Consider the following 20,409-nt stretch of genomic DNA (forward strand, 5'->3'; position numbering starts at 1 on the left):
GTTGCACTGAGAAGTCATGTGTATGCTGCCTGCTCTCTCAAACCCCCTTGCTTGTGGATGCAGGGATGAAATGTGAGGCTGTGCTTCAGCTGCCCCTGGCTGTCCTGCTCATCCTCTCTCACATTTAATGCATCCTGCTTGTTGAATCTCAGTCACCAGCTGGGCCAGGTGCTGTGTGGAAGGCAGCATGGGTGGTCTGACAGAGAATACTTTCTCCAATTCTTGGGCCTGGTGCTTGGTTGCATGGTTTAGTTGATTAGGTGGTGTTGGATGATAGGTTGGACACGATGATCTTGAAGGTCTCTTCCAACCTGGTTTATTCTAGTCTTGTCTAAAGAAGACATGCTTCTTTCTTTCTTAGGACCCCTACCTATGCCATCTTATGTTTGTTCTTTGACATGCTAAGTAATGTGGTACTGTGGTGGCAGAAGCTCGCTTCTGACCTGTAGCTTGTAGGTTGCCTTCCCTGCTGCAAGATGTCCAACTTCTGTGCTGCCTGAGCTGCAGAGGTGAGGCACAGGGCAAGGACAAATTCACAGTGGGTGCTGGAGTGGTGGTTCATCCCCTGCTGTTTGAGCCTGTGGCCTTTGTGCTGGTGGCTCAACCTCCTTGCACAGCTACCTTCTGCAGAAGATGTGTCCTCGTTTGCAACATCTGTCCTATTTAGTTTGAATGTGATCACATGTCCTCAGGTGACTCTTCTGCCTTTCCAATCACAGCTTGGAGATTTTCTGTGCAGCAAGCTGCTGCAGGGCAGTGTGAAATCTGTTCCCTTTCTACACCTTGGCTCTTTATCCTGCAAAGATGTATCTCTGAGTTCAATGTACAACACTGCACTATCCTCATTTCCCTCTCCCACCTCTCAAGTGAGACAAACCACAGAATGGCAGAGGGAGGTGAGCAGCAGGGTGGCCTTTGCTCTGCTAACCCTTTATTGACAATCCCAGGCATGTTAATAAGCTTTCCTCCCTGCTCTGCAATTGCAACATCTGTGTTCTCAGAAGCTTTGTGCTTGGTGTACTTGCCTGCTGCAAAACCAGACAGTGTTTTGTTTCTGGCGTAATGCTACAGGTGTCTCTCAGCCCTCTGTTTCGACAGCACACAGTGGTTAAATCTGACATTCCTTTTGCATGCACTCTGGAAAACTGCTGATGAACTGGATGTTGGTGTGGACAGAAGGGGACCTGGGTCAGTGGCAACTGAGTTCTCTGAAATAATGTCCAGATTTTCAGAGCTGTTTAGATGTGTGATGATGAAAAGGAAGGCAACCACAACAGCAAGCCTCACAGCAGGTTAAAGGCTTCACTCCTGCAGTTAAAAGGTAATACTGGACTTAGTATATACAAAGCAGCTCTAGAAGAATTGAGTGCTAGCTGTGTGTTTAGACACCAAAAAAACCCATGCCTTTTAAATGCAGGTCAAGATATATAATGTGAATCTGCAGGAGAATGTTGCTTTGTTTCTCAAGAGTGTTTATGCATTGTTCTCAATTTGAGCCTGATTTAATAGTACCAATTAAGCTCAGTGATGTATACGCCGCGGCTTGCAAACAAACGTTCCAGTATTTCCACTCTTGTTGGTGTTTGGCAGCATCAGTTAGGAGCACTGTACTGAGAAGTGCCCAATTCACAAGAAATTCAGTGCTGAAGGCCAAATTATCTGTGTGAGGGAACAGAGTCATGGAAAGAGATAAAAAGTGGGGGTGGCTGGGAAACAGGAGAGAATTGGTGACAGCTTCTGCATGTGTTCTTCTACAAATGCTGTTGGAATTCACAGGAGGTTAGGGGTTGGAAGGGACCTCTGGAGATCATCAAATCCAACCCCCCTGCCAGAGCAGGAGCATAGAATATAGTGCAGGTTGCACAGGAATGCATCCAGATTGGTCTTGTAAGTCTCCAAAGAAGGAGACAACCCCTCTGGGAGCCTGTTCCAGTGCCCCATGACCCTCAGAGTGAAGAAGTTCCTCCTCATGTTGAGGTGGAATCTCCTGTGCTGAAGTTTATATCCATTGCCCCTTGTCCTATCACAGAGAGCAAGTGAGCAGAGCCTGTCCCCTCCCTCCTGACACCCAGCCCTCAGGTATTTATAAACACTTATTAAATCCCCTCTCAATCTTCTCTTCTCCAGAATAAACAGCCCCAGGGCTCTCAACCTCTCCTCATAGGGCAGTGCTCCAGTCCCTTTATCATCCTGGTAGCTCCCTGTTGGACTCTCTTGAGCAGATCCCTGTCCCTCTTGAATTGGGGAGTCCAGAACTGGGTGCAATATTCCAGGTGTGGCCTCAACAGGGCAGAGTAGGGGGAGAGGAGCACCTCCCTCGATCTGCTGGACACAATCCTCTTAGTGCACCCCAGGATCCCATTGGCCTTCTTGGCCACCAGGGCACATTGCTGTCCCATGGATAACTTGTTATCCACCAGGACTCCCGGGTCCTTCTCCACAGGGCTGCTCTCTGGCAGATCACCTCCTCTTGTATGTGAGCTTTTCAGGCAGCTCTAACTGACCACCCTCCTTTGGGAAACAGAAACCACCTAACCTGTGTCATAGCTAGGGGAGTGATGCTTTACTTACTTGGGGAGAGCAGGGGATTGATAAATGAGAAGTGTTGCATGCAAGAAGATTAACTGGCATTATTACCTTTCTGCCTAATGCAGATGTGATGCTATGTGCTGTCTGCTGCAGCTGGTGTGTGAACAGCTACTCTCCCGTTCAAACCATGGCCTGGGTCATGCAGGCAGACTGTAACTGGACACTTGCAAAAGGCAGAACTTAGTGGGGCTGTAGGGTTGTGTTAGGACATTGTTGCCAGTTCAGAGCCACCCAAGCTGCAGCTTGTCATGGAGCACAGAGAGTGATTCCAGTAGCTATGCTTGTGGGGAAACAGCTTCTTGCTCTGGCATAGTCAAAGTCTGCAAGCCAGCAATGTTCCCTTGGGGTTTTAGGCTTTAAGTTTCCTTCAGCTGGACTTTATGGATGTGCTTCATGTGAATAGGGCCAGAGGGGAAAGTGAAGTGCCATATAAACTCACCCTGATGGATCTATTTCCAAAGCTCTGTGATATGGGAAGGGTGCCATTAGATTAAGAAGAACAAACACCTTGTTTCATCTTGCATTCAATATCAGTCGTTCCTTCTTTCCTCCTGAAGCATCTCACTTGCTCCAAGGAGAGGCTGTCACACAAATCAGCCTTGCTTTTTGGTAGGGATCAAGGAAGGTGGCACTTCCTCAGTCCTTCAGCTTCACAGTACAGGTTGAGGCTTTTAAATTGTGCACATCTTTAAAAATTACTTTCCCTGGAAGACAACTTCTGTTCTGTTTTGTTTTAAAAAGGCCAAATAATCAAAGCCCCCAAGCAAATCAAACCCCAACCTGCTAAGCAGTGAAACTTAAGGAATGGCTGAAATGAGAACTCCAATTTCCCCTCCAGTGCAGCATCCCAGTTGCATGCTGTAAAGGTTTCATTTCAAACACTGCTGCCTTATGCTCAAGAGCACCTTTCATTACAAAGTGCTTTTTAAAGATGATGTACCCTGAGATTGCTGCTGCCGTAGAGATGGTTTGTGCTAACCAGTAGCCAGGGAGAACTACAGCTCTTAGCCTTGATTACTTTGAAACCAGCCTTCCTTTTGTGCTCTCAAATAGCTCTGGGCACAAGCAGTGACACGTTGGGTACCTGGCTGCCTGGGCTGTCAGCAGCACGAGCTGCCCTTGGGTATCTCAGTGCCAGAAATTGATAGTATCCATGAAATAAAAGTTTTGCAGTTGTTTGCAGGCAATATACTGTGAGTGCAGGCTCATTTTCTGGTGGCATAAAGTCCTGGATCACCCTCCCCCTCCCCCCCCCCCAAGCTCTACCTCCTCTCTTATAGTTCACCAATTGGGAGGTGATTGTCCCCTTGTACTCGGCTCTGGGGAGGCCAGACCTTGAGTATTGTGTCCAGTTTGGGGCACCTCAATACAGGAGAGATGTGAAGGTGCTGGGGCAAGGGCAGAGGAGGGCAAGGAAGCTATGAAGGGCCTGGAGAATAAATCTGATGAAGAGTGACTGAAGGAGCTGGGGCTAATTAGTATGAAAAAGAGGAGGCTGAGGGGAGACCTCATTGCTCTCTACAACTGCCTGAGAGGGCATTTTAGAGAGGTTGGTGCTGGTCTTTTCTCACGGGTAATTAGTGATAGAACAAATAGAACAAGAGGGAATGGTCTCAAGCTGTGTCTGGGTAGTAGGTTGAGTCACCAGTCCTGGATGTGTTTAAGGGTGGTTTGGATGTGGGTTAGGGGTAAACCCTGTAAATTAGGCTTCTGGGTTGGACTTGGTGATCCTGAGGGTCTCTTCCAACCTGAATGTTTCTGTGATTTTGTGAACTGGCACTCCCCAGTGGGAAAGCCCCTGCAGCTCCACTTCTCCTTGTGAGCACAGCAGCCATGGTTGCCCTGCTGAGATTTGAGCTGAGGGTTCTTGGGCATGTCACTAGCAGTGCACTTTGCCTTCATCATGCTGCAGGCAGGGTTCCAGCAGGCATGTGTCTATCTCCCTGCCTTATGAGCAGCATTCAGCAATGTTTGAGGCACAGCAACCCAGAAGCAACCAGAATGGGGCTGAGTCTCCCCTGTGTTCTGAGCGCCTACCTTGCTATGAGCAGGATGTACCTGGCAGTCCCTGGGGTCTCCAGAGGAAAAGCTGCTGGGGATGATGAACTTGATATGCTACGACTAAACTGAGAGTTAAGGAGTGAGCCAACAGACCACTGGATTCTTTCTAGTAACTGAACTGGGATTGGAAGACAGCTGTCTGGGGAAAGGAGAAGGATTTAACCTCACTCATTGACATGCTTGAACTTTGTACAAGGTGTTTGGTAGGGCTGTGCTGGGGCTTGTTAGCAGATGTGGCCTCTGAGGATCCTCACCACTCATCTTAATTAATCAAGGATAGCATGAGGCTCCTTTGTCAGTCCTACTATGTGTGTCCCTTGGGTGGGAGAGCTGGATTCTCACACTGTCAATGTGAAGCTGCCTGGGTGATGAATCTGTTAAGAATCCTCTTCCAGCCCCTTCAGCTTGATGTGAATGACAAGCTGTCACAGCCTGCCTCAGCCATACTGGTGACATCTGACCCTGGAGAGGGAGCTGACAGGAATGGGAAGTCTTCTGAGGTATGGCTTCTGCCTGAGGAAGCAGTGCCAGCTCTCTCCCATGCTGTAAGGAATGCCTGGGCGTTTTTTTTTGGGTGAGGATTTAAGTGCATTTCGTGTATCTTGTTCCCCTTTGTTACTCCTTTTGAGCTAATTTAATTTAGAGCTGCAAAGAATAGGTTGAATTTTTAGGACACAGCTGTCTCTCCTTCTGTACTTGTACACAGGAGAGCAGGATACTTGTAAGGATGCCTGGAGGATAACCCTGGAGTGACTTTTCTTTCTGGGAGGCAGAGATGAAAGAGGCTGGGAGGCTAAACCTTTTCATTGATTGTAACCTAACAGGCTCCAGGGCAAGCAGGGCTGTTTGGAAGATGCTTACACTGAAAGCTTTGAGCTGAACCTGGGAACTGAGATATGCTTATTATATCAGCCAGAGGAGCACGAGAGGACCTCACACTGGGGTTTCTGCATCACAGCTACAACTTCTCTACAAGTAGCAACATGTCCTCTGGAGAACACATTGACTTCAGCTCATCAAAATGGAAGACAGGGGAAAATGTTTGCTCCTGGATCTCTTTTAGAGTTAAACCCCAGGGAATCATTGCTCATTTTGCTGGCATTGACCTTGGCACCTGTGCACACTCCTCCAACCCCCCCATCTCCCCCCAACCTTTTTTAGAGTTAATAGTGACATAAATCTTTAAATATGGGAAATATTACTCATTAATTCTAGTCAGTGAAATTAATGGAGTCACAGAGAATAGGTTCCATAGGTGATGCTGATTTGTATTGAGGACTGGGGGGTTTTCCAGGGAGGGGGAGGAAAAGTCAGACTGGTAGCTGGACTTGAGGTAATTAGTGGAAAAGTGTGTGATTTGTACTTCTTTTCATTCCCTTTCTTTCATCAGTTATGTTGATAAAGATGTGCAGGGCAGTGTCAGGAGGATGGAGCCATGATCTGCTCAGTGATGCCTAATAACAGGGACAGGACTAGGGGCAAGCTGGAGCAGAGGAGGTGCCACAGGAACAGAAGGGAAAACTTTGTCACTGTGAGGGTGACAGAGCCTTGGAGCAGGCTGCCCAGGGAGGTTGTGGAGTCTTTTTCTCTGGCGACTTTCAAAATCCACCTGGATGTGTTCCTGTGTGACCTGCCCTAGAGGATGCTGCTCTGGCAGGAGGGTTGGACTGGATGATCTTTCAAGGTCCCTCCCAACCCCTAGCATTCTCTGGTTCTGTGATTCCATGGAAAGCACATCTGTGCTCAACAGGTGGATCTCCAAACCACCTGTTGGCAGGGCATGGAACGTGGCAGACTGAGCAGACTCTGCCTTTAGCCTGAGTTTTAATGCCTAGCTAGCAGTCTGGAATTAAAGTGGGCATGATGATGAGTGTTCTTGTGTAACTCCTAGACCAGCAGTGCTATGAAAATGCCAGCAGCCCAAGCAGCTTTTATCCACCCATATTTCTGAGACCTGTGAAGCTTCTGGTTTTAAACATTTAGAAGAAATTGCTGTGCAAGTGCCTGCATGTGTAAGATCTGTATTTCTGGGCCACAAGGGAAATGGCTATTCCAGGCATCTGTTTTGGATGAGCTCTGCCTTCTGCTAGGATTTCTAAAGCACCTATTGCTCTGGTGCATACATGTTGTCTCTAAATGTGTTTCACTTGTCAGATGTGAAGTTGTCTGTTGAATGAGTTGCTCTGGGAATGCTTAAACTGCAGTAGTTAAATACAGGTCCCAGGGGTTGGAGGCAAAATGCAGGCAGACAATATGTACACTCAAGGGCACTTAATTCCTCTCAGAGACAGGGGCTGTGGAAGCTTAGGAGCTTTAAGCCCTTAAGCTCCAATAATGGGGACCCTGACTTGAGGGTTCAAGGTGTGCTAGATGCTGTCCAAATATATATTGCGTGGTCCCTGCACTGCCTGTGGTATAAATAAACATGACAGCCACAAGGCAGTGCACTGAGACATGGCAGGGTGAAGGGCAAAAGGAGGCAGCATGGGCTGAAGCACTGGAGGTTGCCAGGCAGGGCCAGAACCTTTTCTTGCATGTCTAAAAATAGTGTTTTACATCTTTATTATCCAGGTGTGAGTGTCTCTTGGCATTAGTTCAGGCATCAAGCTGAAGTATTTAATGAAGCACTAAGTTATTAGCTTTCAATCAATAACTTGAAGAAGATGTTTTGTGTTTGTGCCTTTCACATGCTTAATCTCACAGGGGGAAGGAAAACTGGTTCAAATATTGGGGGGGGGGGGGGCTGATTTTTTTTAGATCATTTATTGGCTCAGCTGTTGGCTTCTCTGTTGTTCCTAGTCCCTGGTTCCAAGCTAGTCCTCAATGTCAATGTGACTGAGTCTTATCTTTCATGTAGTCCACCTTGCATCTCTGCTTTAGTCAGGTGTTTCAGAAGTTTGCTTGTGGTTTTTGTTTAGTGGTGGTGGTGGTTTGGTTTAATTACTGGCTTTGAACAGAAAACAATTATCTAGTCAAAAGGCAGACAGAGAGGCACATCATTGTCCAGCATACTGCCCAGCACTAAACCCTGTGAGGTGAGATTAGAGTAGGGAAGAAAGCCTGAGAGATCCTGACGCTTGGTCCCCTCTGTGATGGTTTCCTGCTAACACTGTCCAAGTAGCTTAGATGTCAATGTGTGGTCTAGGTCTAAGACTTCTTTGTCTATGGTTATTTTTTTTTTAGCAGCCCAGTTTTGGTGGCTAATCCAATTGTCTTTGGCTTGGGAAGCAGAGTTTTTCTTTGTTGCTGCTCCTGGTTCCTAAGCGCAGGAGCTGGAAGTTGCATTTGCCTGTCTGCTAGTTGTACTCCTGCCCTGTTATCCAAGCTGCTGACTTGGAAACACTTCAAAGATTTCCATTCTGCAGAGTGGCTGTCTCAACTGCTGCTATAGTACTACAGGGAGTGTTGAATGTGTTCTGATTATGGAGGAGCATAGGACAACTTATACATTTATTATTACCAAACCCAAACACAACATAAATGAGTCTCCTTTGAGACCAACCAGGACTGAAAAAAATCACCCAAGATTTTACTCATGTATTACCATGAAGAACAAAAAAAAAATCAGAGGAAGGCATCTGGACAGACTTAGCAGGTTTTTAAATGGTATCTTCCCCTCTCCCCCCTTTCCTTCTTGAGACAAGTGCAGAGTTCCACACTGGGCACCCTGTCAAATTCTGTGGTCTAACATATGGCTCATCAAGTCATCCTTCTTGTGCTCTTCAATTCTTCTTCCTCTTCTCATCTTCCCCCACTCCCTCATCCATGCTCTCATGCACAGTTTATGTCCTTTGTCTCTCCTCTTATCCCAGGTTTGCTCATCTTGTTATATCTTCTAATGCCAGAACATGCTGTAGCTTTGTCATGTGGGGTTGAGTTGCTGATGCTATCACAAACACATCTTGGCTTGCTGTAAGCCTGTTGCTGCACCCATCAGCTTGCTGCTGTGTCCAGTGCAAGTCCATCCTGCATTTTCTTCTGTGACTATTTGTTCCAGAGGGTGTTTTGTGCCACTGAATTTGTTCGACATCAAAGGGAGGGAATATTCTGGGGATACTTGTTGACAGCTGACTTGAAGTGTAAATTGCAGTGCTGATTTCAAGGCCAAAGTTAAAACGAGTGCAGGTAGACGACTACAAAGCGTAGGTGTGAACTCCATTCCCATGGACACTGAGAGTTTGCATAAGTTCAGAAGTGCCCAGGGAGCATTTTTAGCTCAGAGCTGATTTTTGCTTCCTGAAGGCACCATTGCAAGCTTAGGAAATCTCTGGACTGCAAATTGCTGGGGTCTGTTCTGGAAGTGCTAGCACCATGTACCTGCTGTGGTCTGACAGAATTCTCTTGGCCACTGCTGGCCACAGGGTACTAGAGCAGCTGGATTTTTAAGCTTGTGCAGCTACTCTTTTCCGGCCTGGCTAACCAACTTTGCACTTAAAATACCTCTTCCTCATTTCCCTTTTTATCAGTGATTAAAATGTAGTGACATAAGACCACAGCCATTCCTACTTCACTTTTTCCCAGACCCTTTCCTCTTTGGCGCTGAGCTTAACAGCCCCATTTACAGGCAATTCAAGCTCCCTTTTCAAAGTGGTTAAGCTGTTCAACCCATGGCTGCCAAGAGGATGTTTCAGAGCTCTTTTTTTTTTTTTCCCCAGTGCTTAAAACCTCTCCTTTAATTCCCAGTTTAAACTTATTCATGGCCATTTTACTGTTTGTTTGTCCTTGTGCCAACTTTTGTTCCTTTAGTTCAAGTAGCTTTATGCCTTCCTCTGTGTTCACTTCTCCCCCAACCAGTGTGTCTATAGGAATAAAAACCACTAGGCACTTCTCAAGCATTTTGCCAAAGTGATAAGAATGTGATCTTTGAGACTTCTAATAAGTTTCCTTTACCATGCATAGTTTCTTCTGAGTACTGCACAAGCCATTCAGGTGAAGCCTTGTATGAAAACAGGGAAGTGGCTCAGTTGGTAGTGCATCAGACCCTTAATGGGAAGGTTGTGAGTTCAAGACTGCAGTGGGCAGTAGTGTCCTCCCTGAGGAGGTCATGAGGTTTGTGGTGACAGGTTGGACTCGATGATCTTTGAGGTCCCTTCCAACCTTAGGAATACTGAACTAAAACACTCATGCTTTCCCTTCTCTGCTGGCAGTGGCTTTTCTAAGGCCTGATCTGTGCTTTTCATGGTTGCCACCCTGTGGGTCATGCTTGTCCTCATCCTCTAATGGGCTTGTCTATCCGGAGTGTCCTTCTACTCATTTCCAAACGATGAGCCCCTGCTCAAAGCAGCAATCCTTGTTAAACCCTTAATGTGTAACCTTGCACTTTGACTATTACATTTCATTGCACTTCTGTTGCTTTAGAACCCAAGAATATCCTCTTGCTCCTGAAAGATACTCTGAACTCTCTGCTATTGGCAGCAGCTCCTGACTTCACATGGTCAGCACATTTTATTAGTATACTCTGACTTTTTGTGCCAAGGTCGTTAATGAAAAGATAAAATAAGATCAGTCTCCACACATCCCTGAGGGCTTCCACACAATAGCTTCCCTCCAGATGGGTAATTCCTTTTTCAGCACAACTCCTGTCATTGCCTCTTTAACCACTTCCTTCCCCAGGTTGCAAATCTTACATTAATCTCCAGCTTGCCTAACAATTTCCAGTGTGGCACTGCACCAAATGCTGGAGCTACAGAGAAATCAGATCAACCACATTTCCCTTCTTACAAAAAAGGTAAATTCAGTTGTCTTCTTGAAGGAAGACATCAAGTTAGGCTGGCTTGATCTACTTGTGGTAAATCCATTTTAGACCTTAAACCTGTTCTATCTGTTTTGCAGTTCATCCTCATGTCTTTCCCTTCAAAATTTGTCCTAAAGCAATGAACATCATCAAAACCAGCCTGCTGGCTCTGCAGCTACTCATGAATAACTGTGGAGAAGCTGATGGAGGACATACAGAACACAGCATATTCATAGAGCCATAAAATGGTTTGGGTTGGAAGGGACCTCCAAAGGTCTAGTCCAAGCCCCTGCAGTAAGCAGGGACATCTTCCACTAGACCAGCTTGCTCAGAGCCTTGTTGAGCTTGATCTTGCATATCCCTGAGGATGGGGCCTCAACTACCTCCCTGGGCAATGTGTTCCAGGGTTCCACTACCCTCATGGTAAATAACTTCCTCCTAATGTCCAACCTAAACCTTATTGCTGTCTACAACTGCCTGAAGGGAGGCTGTAGCCAGGTGGGGGTTGGTCTCTTTTCCCAAGCAACCAGCACCAGAACAAGAGGTCAGAGTCTCAAGCTGTGCCAAGGGAGGTTTAGGCTGGATGTTAGGAAGAAGCTCTTCCCAGAGAGAGAGATTGGCCACTGGAATGTGCTGCTCAGGGAGGTGGTGGAGTCACCATCACTGGAGGTGTTTAGGAAGAGATTGGATGAGGCACTTGGTGCCATGGTTTAGTTGATTAGATGGTGTTGGGTGATAGGTTGGACTGGATGAACTCAAAGGTCTTTTCAAACCTGGTTAATTCTATTCTATTCTACTCCAAGCCTGGAAAAGAGGAGTGACCAGGGGTGGTTAAAGATGGTGAAGGATCAGCTATGGCATGGTCAGGAAGAATTTAGGTCCTCTAGGGCAAGTGTGATGAGGAATTGGAGGGAATGGGGACTCAAAGGTAGTAGGAATAGAAATTACACTATCTGAGACAATGGTCTGGGAGGCCCTGTGAGGACACATGAAGTTTGTGTACAGTGGGGTATACAGAACCCCCCAGGAAAGTATTGGAGAATCCTGATCTGCTGACTGTTTGGAAAGTTGGCTATCAGTGTTGCTATGACAGTGGCATAGTTCTATTTAAACTCTCTGCAATGTTCATAAGCACCCCCAAAATAAATCAGCTGCCTGCAGAAAATCCTTAGGTCTCCTCTGCTCAGAGCCAGGAACACTCTGGTCCTTTTGCTCTGCTGTTCTGGTATGTGATTAAGACATCATGTTAAGCCTGCAAGTGTAGGTATGAAATGCAATATCCTTTACAAGAGACATACTTGGGTGTGAGCTTTGGGAGATGCTCTGGATGGAATTTTTAACTTGCTTAGGGCTGTCTGCTTTGTTCCAAACTTTAAATTCAGGGAATGACTGAGTGATCAGTGCTTGCAGCAGATCCCTTCCCTGAGTATGCAGAGTAGCTGGCAGATGATGGTGTTCCTCCCACCAGCTGAACGATTGCTGTTGAGGTGGATTTAAAGCAGCAATGGCAGCAAGACTCTGCTTCCACTGCTGAGATTTTTTTTAGCTGCTGATTTTCCTGCTCTCCCTGTGCTTGTGTGCATGTCTTTTGCACTTTGGTTGCGATGCTGTTGAACTCTGACGTTAGGGATCTTGCCCCAGTGTCAGCAAGAACCAGCTTTGGGGCCTTTCTTAGTCTAAGGCACCGTTAAGACACACAATGAACAGCAGCTTAATGACAAAAAAAGTGTTTATTTCTTTTTGCTGCAGGATGATAATTGCCTCAGTGTGGAAGTTAATAAGATTTTATTTGGGGATTGCTTTATAAAGAGATTACATTTTAAGGAATCCTCGAGCATGGAGGCTTTCGTAGCTGTATTCATTTAATCAGCTGTGGGAACTTGAAACTTCACAGCTGTAAGCCACATTAGAACATGGATCTTCTTGCTTCAGCACAACATGACTGGAAAAGGAAGTCTTCTGTGGAGCTAATGGGGTGGAGATTATGACACACAAGGAAGAATCTTGCCTTCAGATGGTGGGGAGCGAGGATGACTCAGTTCAGCCTTTCAAGCTGCAAATGTCACTGACCAGCGCCCATTCAAACCAGTGCTCTGCTGATTTGGGCAGGTTGAGTTGCTGGCCTGCACATTGTAATGACACAGAAGGCCAAACTGAATCTCTCTGCTTATCTCTCCCCTTTAGCTACTTAGTCACTAAGCTCCAATGGGCAAGAAACCTTACCAGAGAGCTTTAGCATCTATCTTTCTTACAAGTCCTGATCTGAATGGGGATGCTTACATGCCACTGCATGTGATAATTGAATTACATTTTCTGCTGTTAGAGCTGGTGGGAGGGAGGACAGAGGTGAAGCTCATCTGGGGAAAAGGGAGGAAAAGGTGGAATTCAGATGGAAATACTGATGTGGATGTCCCAGCTCAATGGAGAAGCTATCATCTACTGATGCAGACAGAAGCACCAGTGTCTGGAGCGGGCATGTGCCGAGTCTCTGATCCGAAGATGTAGCTCTTGGGCAGCACTTTAAACACTTGCTTCATTACTTTGGTTATGTGGGTGTTGCTTTAAATTTAATGGTCACTACAAATCAGTGTAACACTAAAGCTAGAGGGCTAATGGTCCTTTAGAATAACTGAGTCAGCTGCAGAGACTGGATCCTCTGCTGGTATAAAACACTGCTGTTCTGTCGAAGTCCATCAGAAGCTGTCAATTTAGACCAGCTGGGGAGCCTGACCCAGAAGACTGAAAATGAAGGTTACAAAAATTATCAGAGAAACTGACATTATTTCTCCATCTCTCTTCTTTCCCCAGGGCAGCCATTGAGGCTCTGGCAGCTTTGCTGAAATCAAGTAAGCTTTTTTTCCCTTCATATTCTCTTTGACTTTCTGTCTGTGCTGTGCTGCTGGACAGAATGATCCTGTTGAACCTCCTTCTCCCTTGGTATTACCTCTTCCCCCAGTACCAAAAAGCATTGCATAGAAAACATGGTACTTTTCTGTATGTCCAGCCTCACAGCTCTATGGGAGATGCTGTTCTAAGTCCCTTGCTTTGAGTATTCAGGGAACAGTCGTAGAATCAATAAGGTTGGAAAAGACCTCAGAGATCATCAAGTCCAATGTATCATCCAACACCTCCTGACTAACTAAACCATGGCCCCAAGTGCCACATCCAATCCTTTTTTGAACACCTCCAGGGATGGTGACTCCACCACCTCCCTATGCAGCACATTCCCACAGCCAATTACTCTTTCTGGGAAGAACTTTCTTCTCACCTCGAGCCTAAACTTCCCCTGGAAGTCATTGTCCTGCAGCTTGGTACTGTGGAAACAATGAGGAACCTCTCCAGCCAGTGACAAATACTTGTTGCTTTGTCCCAGCATCACTTGAGCGTGGGGCCAGGACCTGTCTGTCCTGAGGGGCTGTTGTTTTCTGAGCTTACCTGGTAACAGTGCAGCTGTTGGCAGAGGCTTGGAAAACTTCAGTAGTCTGTAAGTGACCTTCTTCTCCCTTGCAAACTTGTCAGATCTGATAATGTGCAGACAGGGCTGAGACCTCCTGATTGCCAGGGTACAGCCCTGCTATGGCAGACAGTGCTTAACACTTGCACCAGCTGACTGGGGGTGTTAAAGACCTTAATGTGAGTTCTCAGTCACACACTGCTGGTGTGACTGTTCCTGAAATGAAAGTGCTACCCTTTCTTTTTTGCCTTTATCCTATCCAAAACCACTTAGCTTTTTATTACCAGAATTTAATAAAGCTTTGATGAAGAAAGAGCGCTCGAGTACCGCAGACAATACACTCGATAATAAATCACAACGCTGTATTGTCCTTCTCCTCACCCCTCCCCCTCTTTTTCTTCCCCTCCCCCTTCTCCTTTACTGACTATTAGGAATAAATGCATTTGTGAAAAATGGTAGCCCTGGAAGCAGTGCTTAAATGAATCTGCTGCAATGGGATTGTGCCTGAGATGCAGCAGCTGAAGTGATGAATCCTCAGATAATGCCTCAGTTTTAACCTTGCTACTTATATTTAAAGGTCACATTACTGCAACAAGGAAAGCACTTCTGGTTTGAGCATTAAATTTTACAAAGGGGGTTGTGGGGCAAGGCAGAGCTGCTTGCAAAACAAAAGCCCAACTAGAGAGAAATCAACAGGTGGGAAAGTGAAGCAAGAGCGGAAAGTTCATCTGGCAGCCTGAGCTTTTCTCCTGTGCTTCTGTTTTGTGGTAAATACCAGGAATGGAAAGTGAAATCCTGTTGTCCCAAGATATTTACAGGGTAGGTTTTCTACTTGGAGGCTTGTTCTGGGTCTGAAAATGAGAGCAGTGTATAGAAGTGGAGGACTAATTACCAAGAGAAGCTGTGAAATGTAGTCTCCTGGGGAGCTGTAAACATGTGTTGTGAAATTCTGGGGAGGAAGCGGAGAGTGATCTGGGGAATCTAAAAAGATTGGATACAGCTCAAAATTCTCCCAGCCCTTTTCATGCTGGAGTGTGGTAAGGTTTTTTCAAAGCCATTTAGACTCAGAAATGTACTGTGTGACTTCTCAGCCAGTTTAGGTAGCAAAGGCATCTTGGTTTGCTCTTCCTTTTATACTTTAGGAAGTGCTTGGAAGGCTTCCAGTGTTAGAAAAGCACACCTATGATTCTGCCTGTTTGGTTCAGGTGCTTTCACAGAAGGCACAAACCATGAACTCCAATGCACGTGTCTATTAAGTAAAGCAGTCCCTATCCTGTCACTCTGGTTGGTCACTGATGTGTAGATCAAGGTTCTCATGGTCATTTGTACCTCTGACCATTGCAAACCAAGGCATCACTGGGGAGAGGCACTTCTTTCTTTTGAGATACCCTTCCCAGTTTCCTGTTGTGTGCTTTCTCCTTTGCTTACAGTGGAACAACATTGTTGCAACACCATCAGCTACTGCTTCCCTGGAAAAGTGATTTTTAGGGAAACACATGGTCTGCTTCCATTCCCCCCAGTCCTTTCACTCCCTGACACCCTACAAAGTCCTTCCCCAGCTTTCTTGCAGCCCCCTTCAGATACTGGAAGGCCACAATTAGGTCTCCTCAGAGCCTTCTCTTCTCCAGGCTGAACAGCCCCAACTCCCTCAGACTGTCCTCATAGGAGAGGAGCTCCAGCCCTCTGCTCATCCTCATGGCCCTTCTCTGGGCATGTCCCAGCAACCAAGCAGAGTGCCACAGCCTGCTGGTCAGCCTCAGCTGTGGTTTAGACGCTTTCTGCAGTCTGATTCCGAGTGGTCAAGAATCTCTCTTACTTTGTCTCCTTGTCCTGTGGCTCAGGACACAAGAAGCTCCAGGCTTCTGGAGCTGACTGCTCTGGTAGCTGCATACAAATGAGCAGGCTGTGTCTTTTGGGAGGTGTGGGTTAGGAGATTTGAAGCCAGCTCTATTTCTTCTAAATTCTCTATGGCTGGAAGAGAGAGGAGTTGGGTGTTTTTTCTTTCATGATTGCATCAGGAGAGCTTTCTCTGTCACAGTTTATGCCCATGACCTTAGTCCTTTGAATGATTCAGGGCTTCTTAGAAAGCTCAAACCAGAATCTGGTGAATGCTACAGCACTTGAAAATTGCTTATGAAATCGAGGAGTAAAACTGTACATGGCAAAGCACCCAGAAGCCTGTTAAGCATGTTTTGGATGGGATGCAAATGAAGTGGGAGGCAGGAAGCCTGGAATGTGCTGCAATACTGAACTGGTGCACTGATTATCGAGATTTATTTTTCTTTTAGGAGCCTTGCAGTAGCTCCCTTGCTGGGAAACAATGGTGAGATTCAGTGTTGCTGGGAGTGAAGACTACAAAACACACAGGGCAAGGGCCCACCCATTCCTGAGGGTCTCCCTGTAGGGCTGTCTGCAGTCTGCATGTCCTTAAATGCTCCAGGCCAAAGGATTAGTGTTGTCACTGAACGTTAGGGGCCGGAAGGGACCTCGAAAGGTCATCTAGTCCAACCCCGCTGAGGTCTGCTAGAGGGTGAACGTCCCTCCTGCTTTTGGCAGCGGCAGCTGCAGCAGCAGGGAAGCAGGCAGTAGTGTTACCGGGAGCAGGCAGATGGCAGTGTGTCTCCCTGATGGACTCCAAATCAGCCGGCTCCAGCTCCTCAGGCGTCCAGCAGCTCTACTTGAGCCTGGCTGGCTAGCAGCTTTTTGGCTTCTGTCTTTTTTTTCCCCCTTAACAGAAGCTGATACTAAATGCCCTCCTAACAGGTGCATAACTTCTTTTCTGGCAGATCTTATTTCTTGAGGGCATCAGTGTGGGGAACAATTACTGCTCCCGGGAAATTGCTGCTATTGTTTCAGAGGGGGAAGTATAAGATGGTCCAAAGAAACAAGTGAATGGGCCAATACAAACCTGTGCTTCATCCATGACAGAGAAGAAATACTTGGAAAGCCAGTGCAACACAAGAGTGGCCTTGGCTGTTCTGTTCCCCTGTGTGCAGTAGAAATCAGAGATGGTCATAGGGATGATGAATAATAGAAGAAGAGAAGTTCAGGTCCCTTCTAAAGGCAGTGCTTAATCTTTCTATCAGTGGATTACCAAGAGAGAAGGTGTTTCTTGCCTGACCATCAGCCACGCTTATCCCTCACCTATATCTCTTTCCAAGTACTCTACCAATCCTTGCATGCTACTCTCATAATTGTTGTTTTCCACCTGCCATATTCAAACAGCAGCCTGTAGCAGGCCCTTCCTTCATTGCTTTGGTTGTCTTTGGGTTTTATTTTTACATCATGTCTCTCCACCATGCTGCTGACTCCCTCTGACTGAGCTACATTATTATACAGCCTGAATATGTTGCTTGGTGAGTACCTACAATGATGCTGAAGAGTCATGAAAGCATCAGGAGTTGTTTAACAGTTAAAAGCAAGCAAGCTTCCCCATGTTATACCTGTCCAGCCTTCCTCCTTGAGTTTCTAGGTGCTTACTGCAGTCCAGGGTGGGGATGTGTTGGTACATACTGTTAGCTATGGATAAACTCAGGTGGGATGAGGAACATCATCCTTCCCAGAGTCTCTTTCTCTCTGTCCCAAGATACATCTACTACTCTTTTTCTCAGCCTTCATCTTGCTCTAGTACTGTCTGAGGGTCCAGGAGGCTCACCACTAAGTCTTTCATTGCCTGCAAGAAGCCCAGGAAGGGAAGACAACCGGACATGTGCTCTGTAAGCACAGTTAGGTGCATCTCCTGGTGTGATGGAGCAGATTGGCCAGGGCCGCTCAGCCGCCTGAGCCATACGATGGCGATGCTGTCATAGGGATCCCTGCTCCTGCTGGTGTTTCACCTAATATTTATTTCTGATGAGTAATTTGTTTATCAGCAGGTTATTTGAATCTAATTTTGGTTGCATTTGTTATTCCTGGCTATCTGTACTTCTGAGAATTAGCAGCTTGCGTGCCTTTATGGGAGTTAGCTAGAGCTGGTCTCAGAGGCATTCGCTCCGTGGATGCTGGGGAAAGGGGCAGGGTCCTCCTTGCAATGCTTGCTTAGAAGAACTGTAATGAGCAATTTAAAGAGACAGGCTGTGGTGACCTCCTGATCATGCTTATTTCATCAAGACAATCCCGTGTGCTAACAGCAGTTATTGCTGATGGCCTTTCCCCTCTCTTTCTATATCTTTTCCTTCCTCCTTTTGTCTTCCTTATCCTTTTGCCTTCTCTTTTCACCCCCAGCATTTCATCTCTTATTTCCTGCTCTTTCCTCATCATTTTCTGTCAACTAACCTTTATTTAACCTTTCACCCACTCTCATTTTTTTTCCTCAAAGCATAAGGATTATGCCTTGTGACTGGTGGGATAAAATAATCAGTGTCATTCTCTTCCTTTTATGCTGGCATCAAGGAGGGGTAAGTAACTCTGTGAGAAACAGAAAGCAATGTTCTAGCACATAAGCAGATTATGGTTTCTGAAAGGCCTGCACCCTCTATGGCTGAATTCATTATACTCTGCACCACATCTTCCCATGTAGGTCTTTGATCTTGTGTCAAAGTAGCTCCATGGCTAAACCATGTCAGTTCCTGCAGCTGACATCATAACGTCTAAGATCTGCCTAATATTTCATCAGCTACTCATTTCTCACAATCAGTTTAAGACTTCATTAAACTGATTCAACTGCCCCTAGATTCAAACTGCACTACCACTCTGCCCCCAAATTGATGATAGCATGCTTGAAAGGGACCTCAGAGATATCTACTGCATCCTCCCTGCCATGGGCAGGGGCATCTCTCAACTAGACTCAGCTGCTCAAGACCTCATCCAGCATGGCCTTGAACACCCCCAGGAAGGAGGCAGCCACAACCTCCCTGGGCAGCCTATTCCAGAGACTCACCAACCTTCTACTGAGGAACTTCTTCCTTAGATCCACTCTAAGCCTGCTCTCCCTCAGCTTCAAACCATTCCCCCTTGTCCTGTCTCTAGATACCTTTACAGGAAGTCCCTTTCCGGCTGAATTTTGCAACCATCTAAACCAATTTCCTTTTTCTATTCCTTCTTCATGGACTTCAGCGTGCAGATAGTCTTGATTCTGTATTTCAGTTCTCTTTGAGAAGAGCCAAATTCTGTGGAAAAACAAAACAACCACTTGCAGTATCCTTTAGACGTTCTTCCCCCCAAACTGTTCTTTGTTCACAGACCTGTTCTAAACTTGAAGTTGTTGAGGTGGGTTGGATTGGTTGATGGGTTGGACACAATGATCTTGAAGGTCTCATCCAACCTGGTCTGGTTTATTCTATTCTAATCTATTCTAACTTGGTGCTGGAGAGAAAAAAGTTGCTTTCATTCCCTGGGGCATGGCAGTTTTCCACTGTCTTGCTCCTCAGGGTGGGTCTAACAAAACCAAAGTGTTGAGGAACTGCCCTAATCTGTTGACACCTTCAGCAGGGATTTCTTGGTGCCTTTCTCTTGGCATGGGCAGTGTTTGTGCCTCCAATGACGATGTGGCTGAATCTCTGAGGAAGTCTTCCTGTTCCAGTACATCCTCATTGGAACTCTTTCAAACCACTTTGGTCAGAAAAATCAAGCTGGAAATGCTGTGCTGGTGATTATTTTTTAAGTGTGTGTATGTGGATTTCCAGCTTTCTGTGGGGTTACAACCGAGGGGATGCTGTGAAGCTGAAAAACAAAGAAGGAAAAAGGAAATGGTTTTGGAAATCAGTCTCCTCCTGGAGTTGTTTCAGAAGTCTTGGAATGGGGTTGAGTTGCTTGCTTTTAATAGTTGTGGCAAGGGTGAATTAGAGAAGAACCATCACATTATAATGCAGTTTGTGTGACTGCCACTGAATGGGCCAACACCTGGAACCAAAACAAATATTTTGGAGTAGAAAGGATAAGTTGTGCTGAAAGTAATCTTGTGGGTGATTCCTAGTCAAGAAGCAAAACACAGCACTTGTAGTTGCTAGGAAATCCTGCCTGTGTTCTCTGTCTCTTGTGCCAGCCTTATTCATCTACCTTAAATGATTCAATAAATGCCTGGGCTCTGAATTTTACAGAGCACAATTACAAGAGTCTTCTGGCTTCCAACAAGAGTTGAGCTAATACCAGCTTCTTGTTGGAGCTGATAGAGCCCACTGGGTCTGAATTAACTCCAGTGCTTGATGGGTGACTGGGTACATCTATGGGGACAATTCATTTTGTTTCTACAGAGAAGCCTCATGCTTATTTCTAGCAAAAATAGGTTCCCAGTGACTGACTAAAGTAACAGTTTTCTCTTTGCTTTAGGACATATCTTGCATCTTTTATTCCCAAGAGGCAATCACCAGAGCTGAGTGGGGAAGTTGGAGATTTTCTCACTCCTTGTGCTGCCACAGGGTTAATTTAGCAGAGCATTCTTATCTCCAAACTGGAGCAATGGATGTTCTTGGCATAATGAATCAGCTGAATGGCATCAACAAAGAGATTTACGCAGATAGAAAGATAAATATCTCTTTGTTCTCTCTGCTAAACAGTGCATTGCTCATCACATTTCAGCTTGACTGTAACTCAGTTTTGTGATTAAATATGCTGCATGTTTTCCAGTGGTCCT

The 20,409-nt window shown here is 46.0% G+C and overlaps 1 protein-coding gene across 1 annotated transcript in view; it reads left to right on the forward strand.

Annotated features, from left to right (window-relative positions):
- The window catches only part of AGBL1 (AGBL carboxypeptidase 1), a 336,406-nt gene that overhangs the window by 42,274 nt on the left and 273,723 nt on the right, over positions 1 to 20,409 (forward strand). The window contains exon 6 of the mRNA XM_068143395.1: positions 13,193 to 13,230. Coding sequence (XP_067999496.1) covers positions 13,193 to 13,230 — 38 coding nt within the window. The remainder of the gene's footprint in view (positions 1 to 13,192; positions 13,231 to 20,409) is intronic.

This window comes from Melanerpes formicivorus, unplaced genomic scaffold (genome assembly GCF_026170545.1).
Source record: "Melanerpes formicivorus ecotype bairdi unplaced genomic scaffold, bMelFor1.0.p_v2 SCAF_10, whole genome shotgun sequence".
Lineage (NCBI taxonomy): Eukaryota > Metazoa > Chordata > Aves > Piciformes > Picidae > Melanerpes > Melanerpes formicivorus.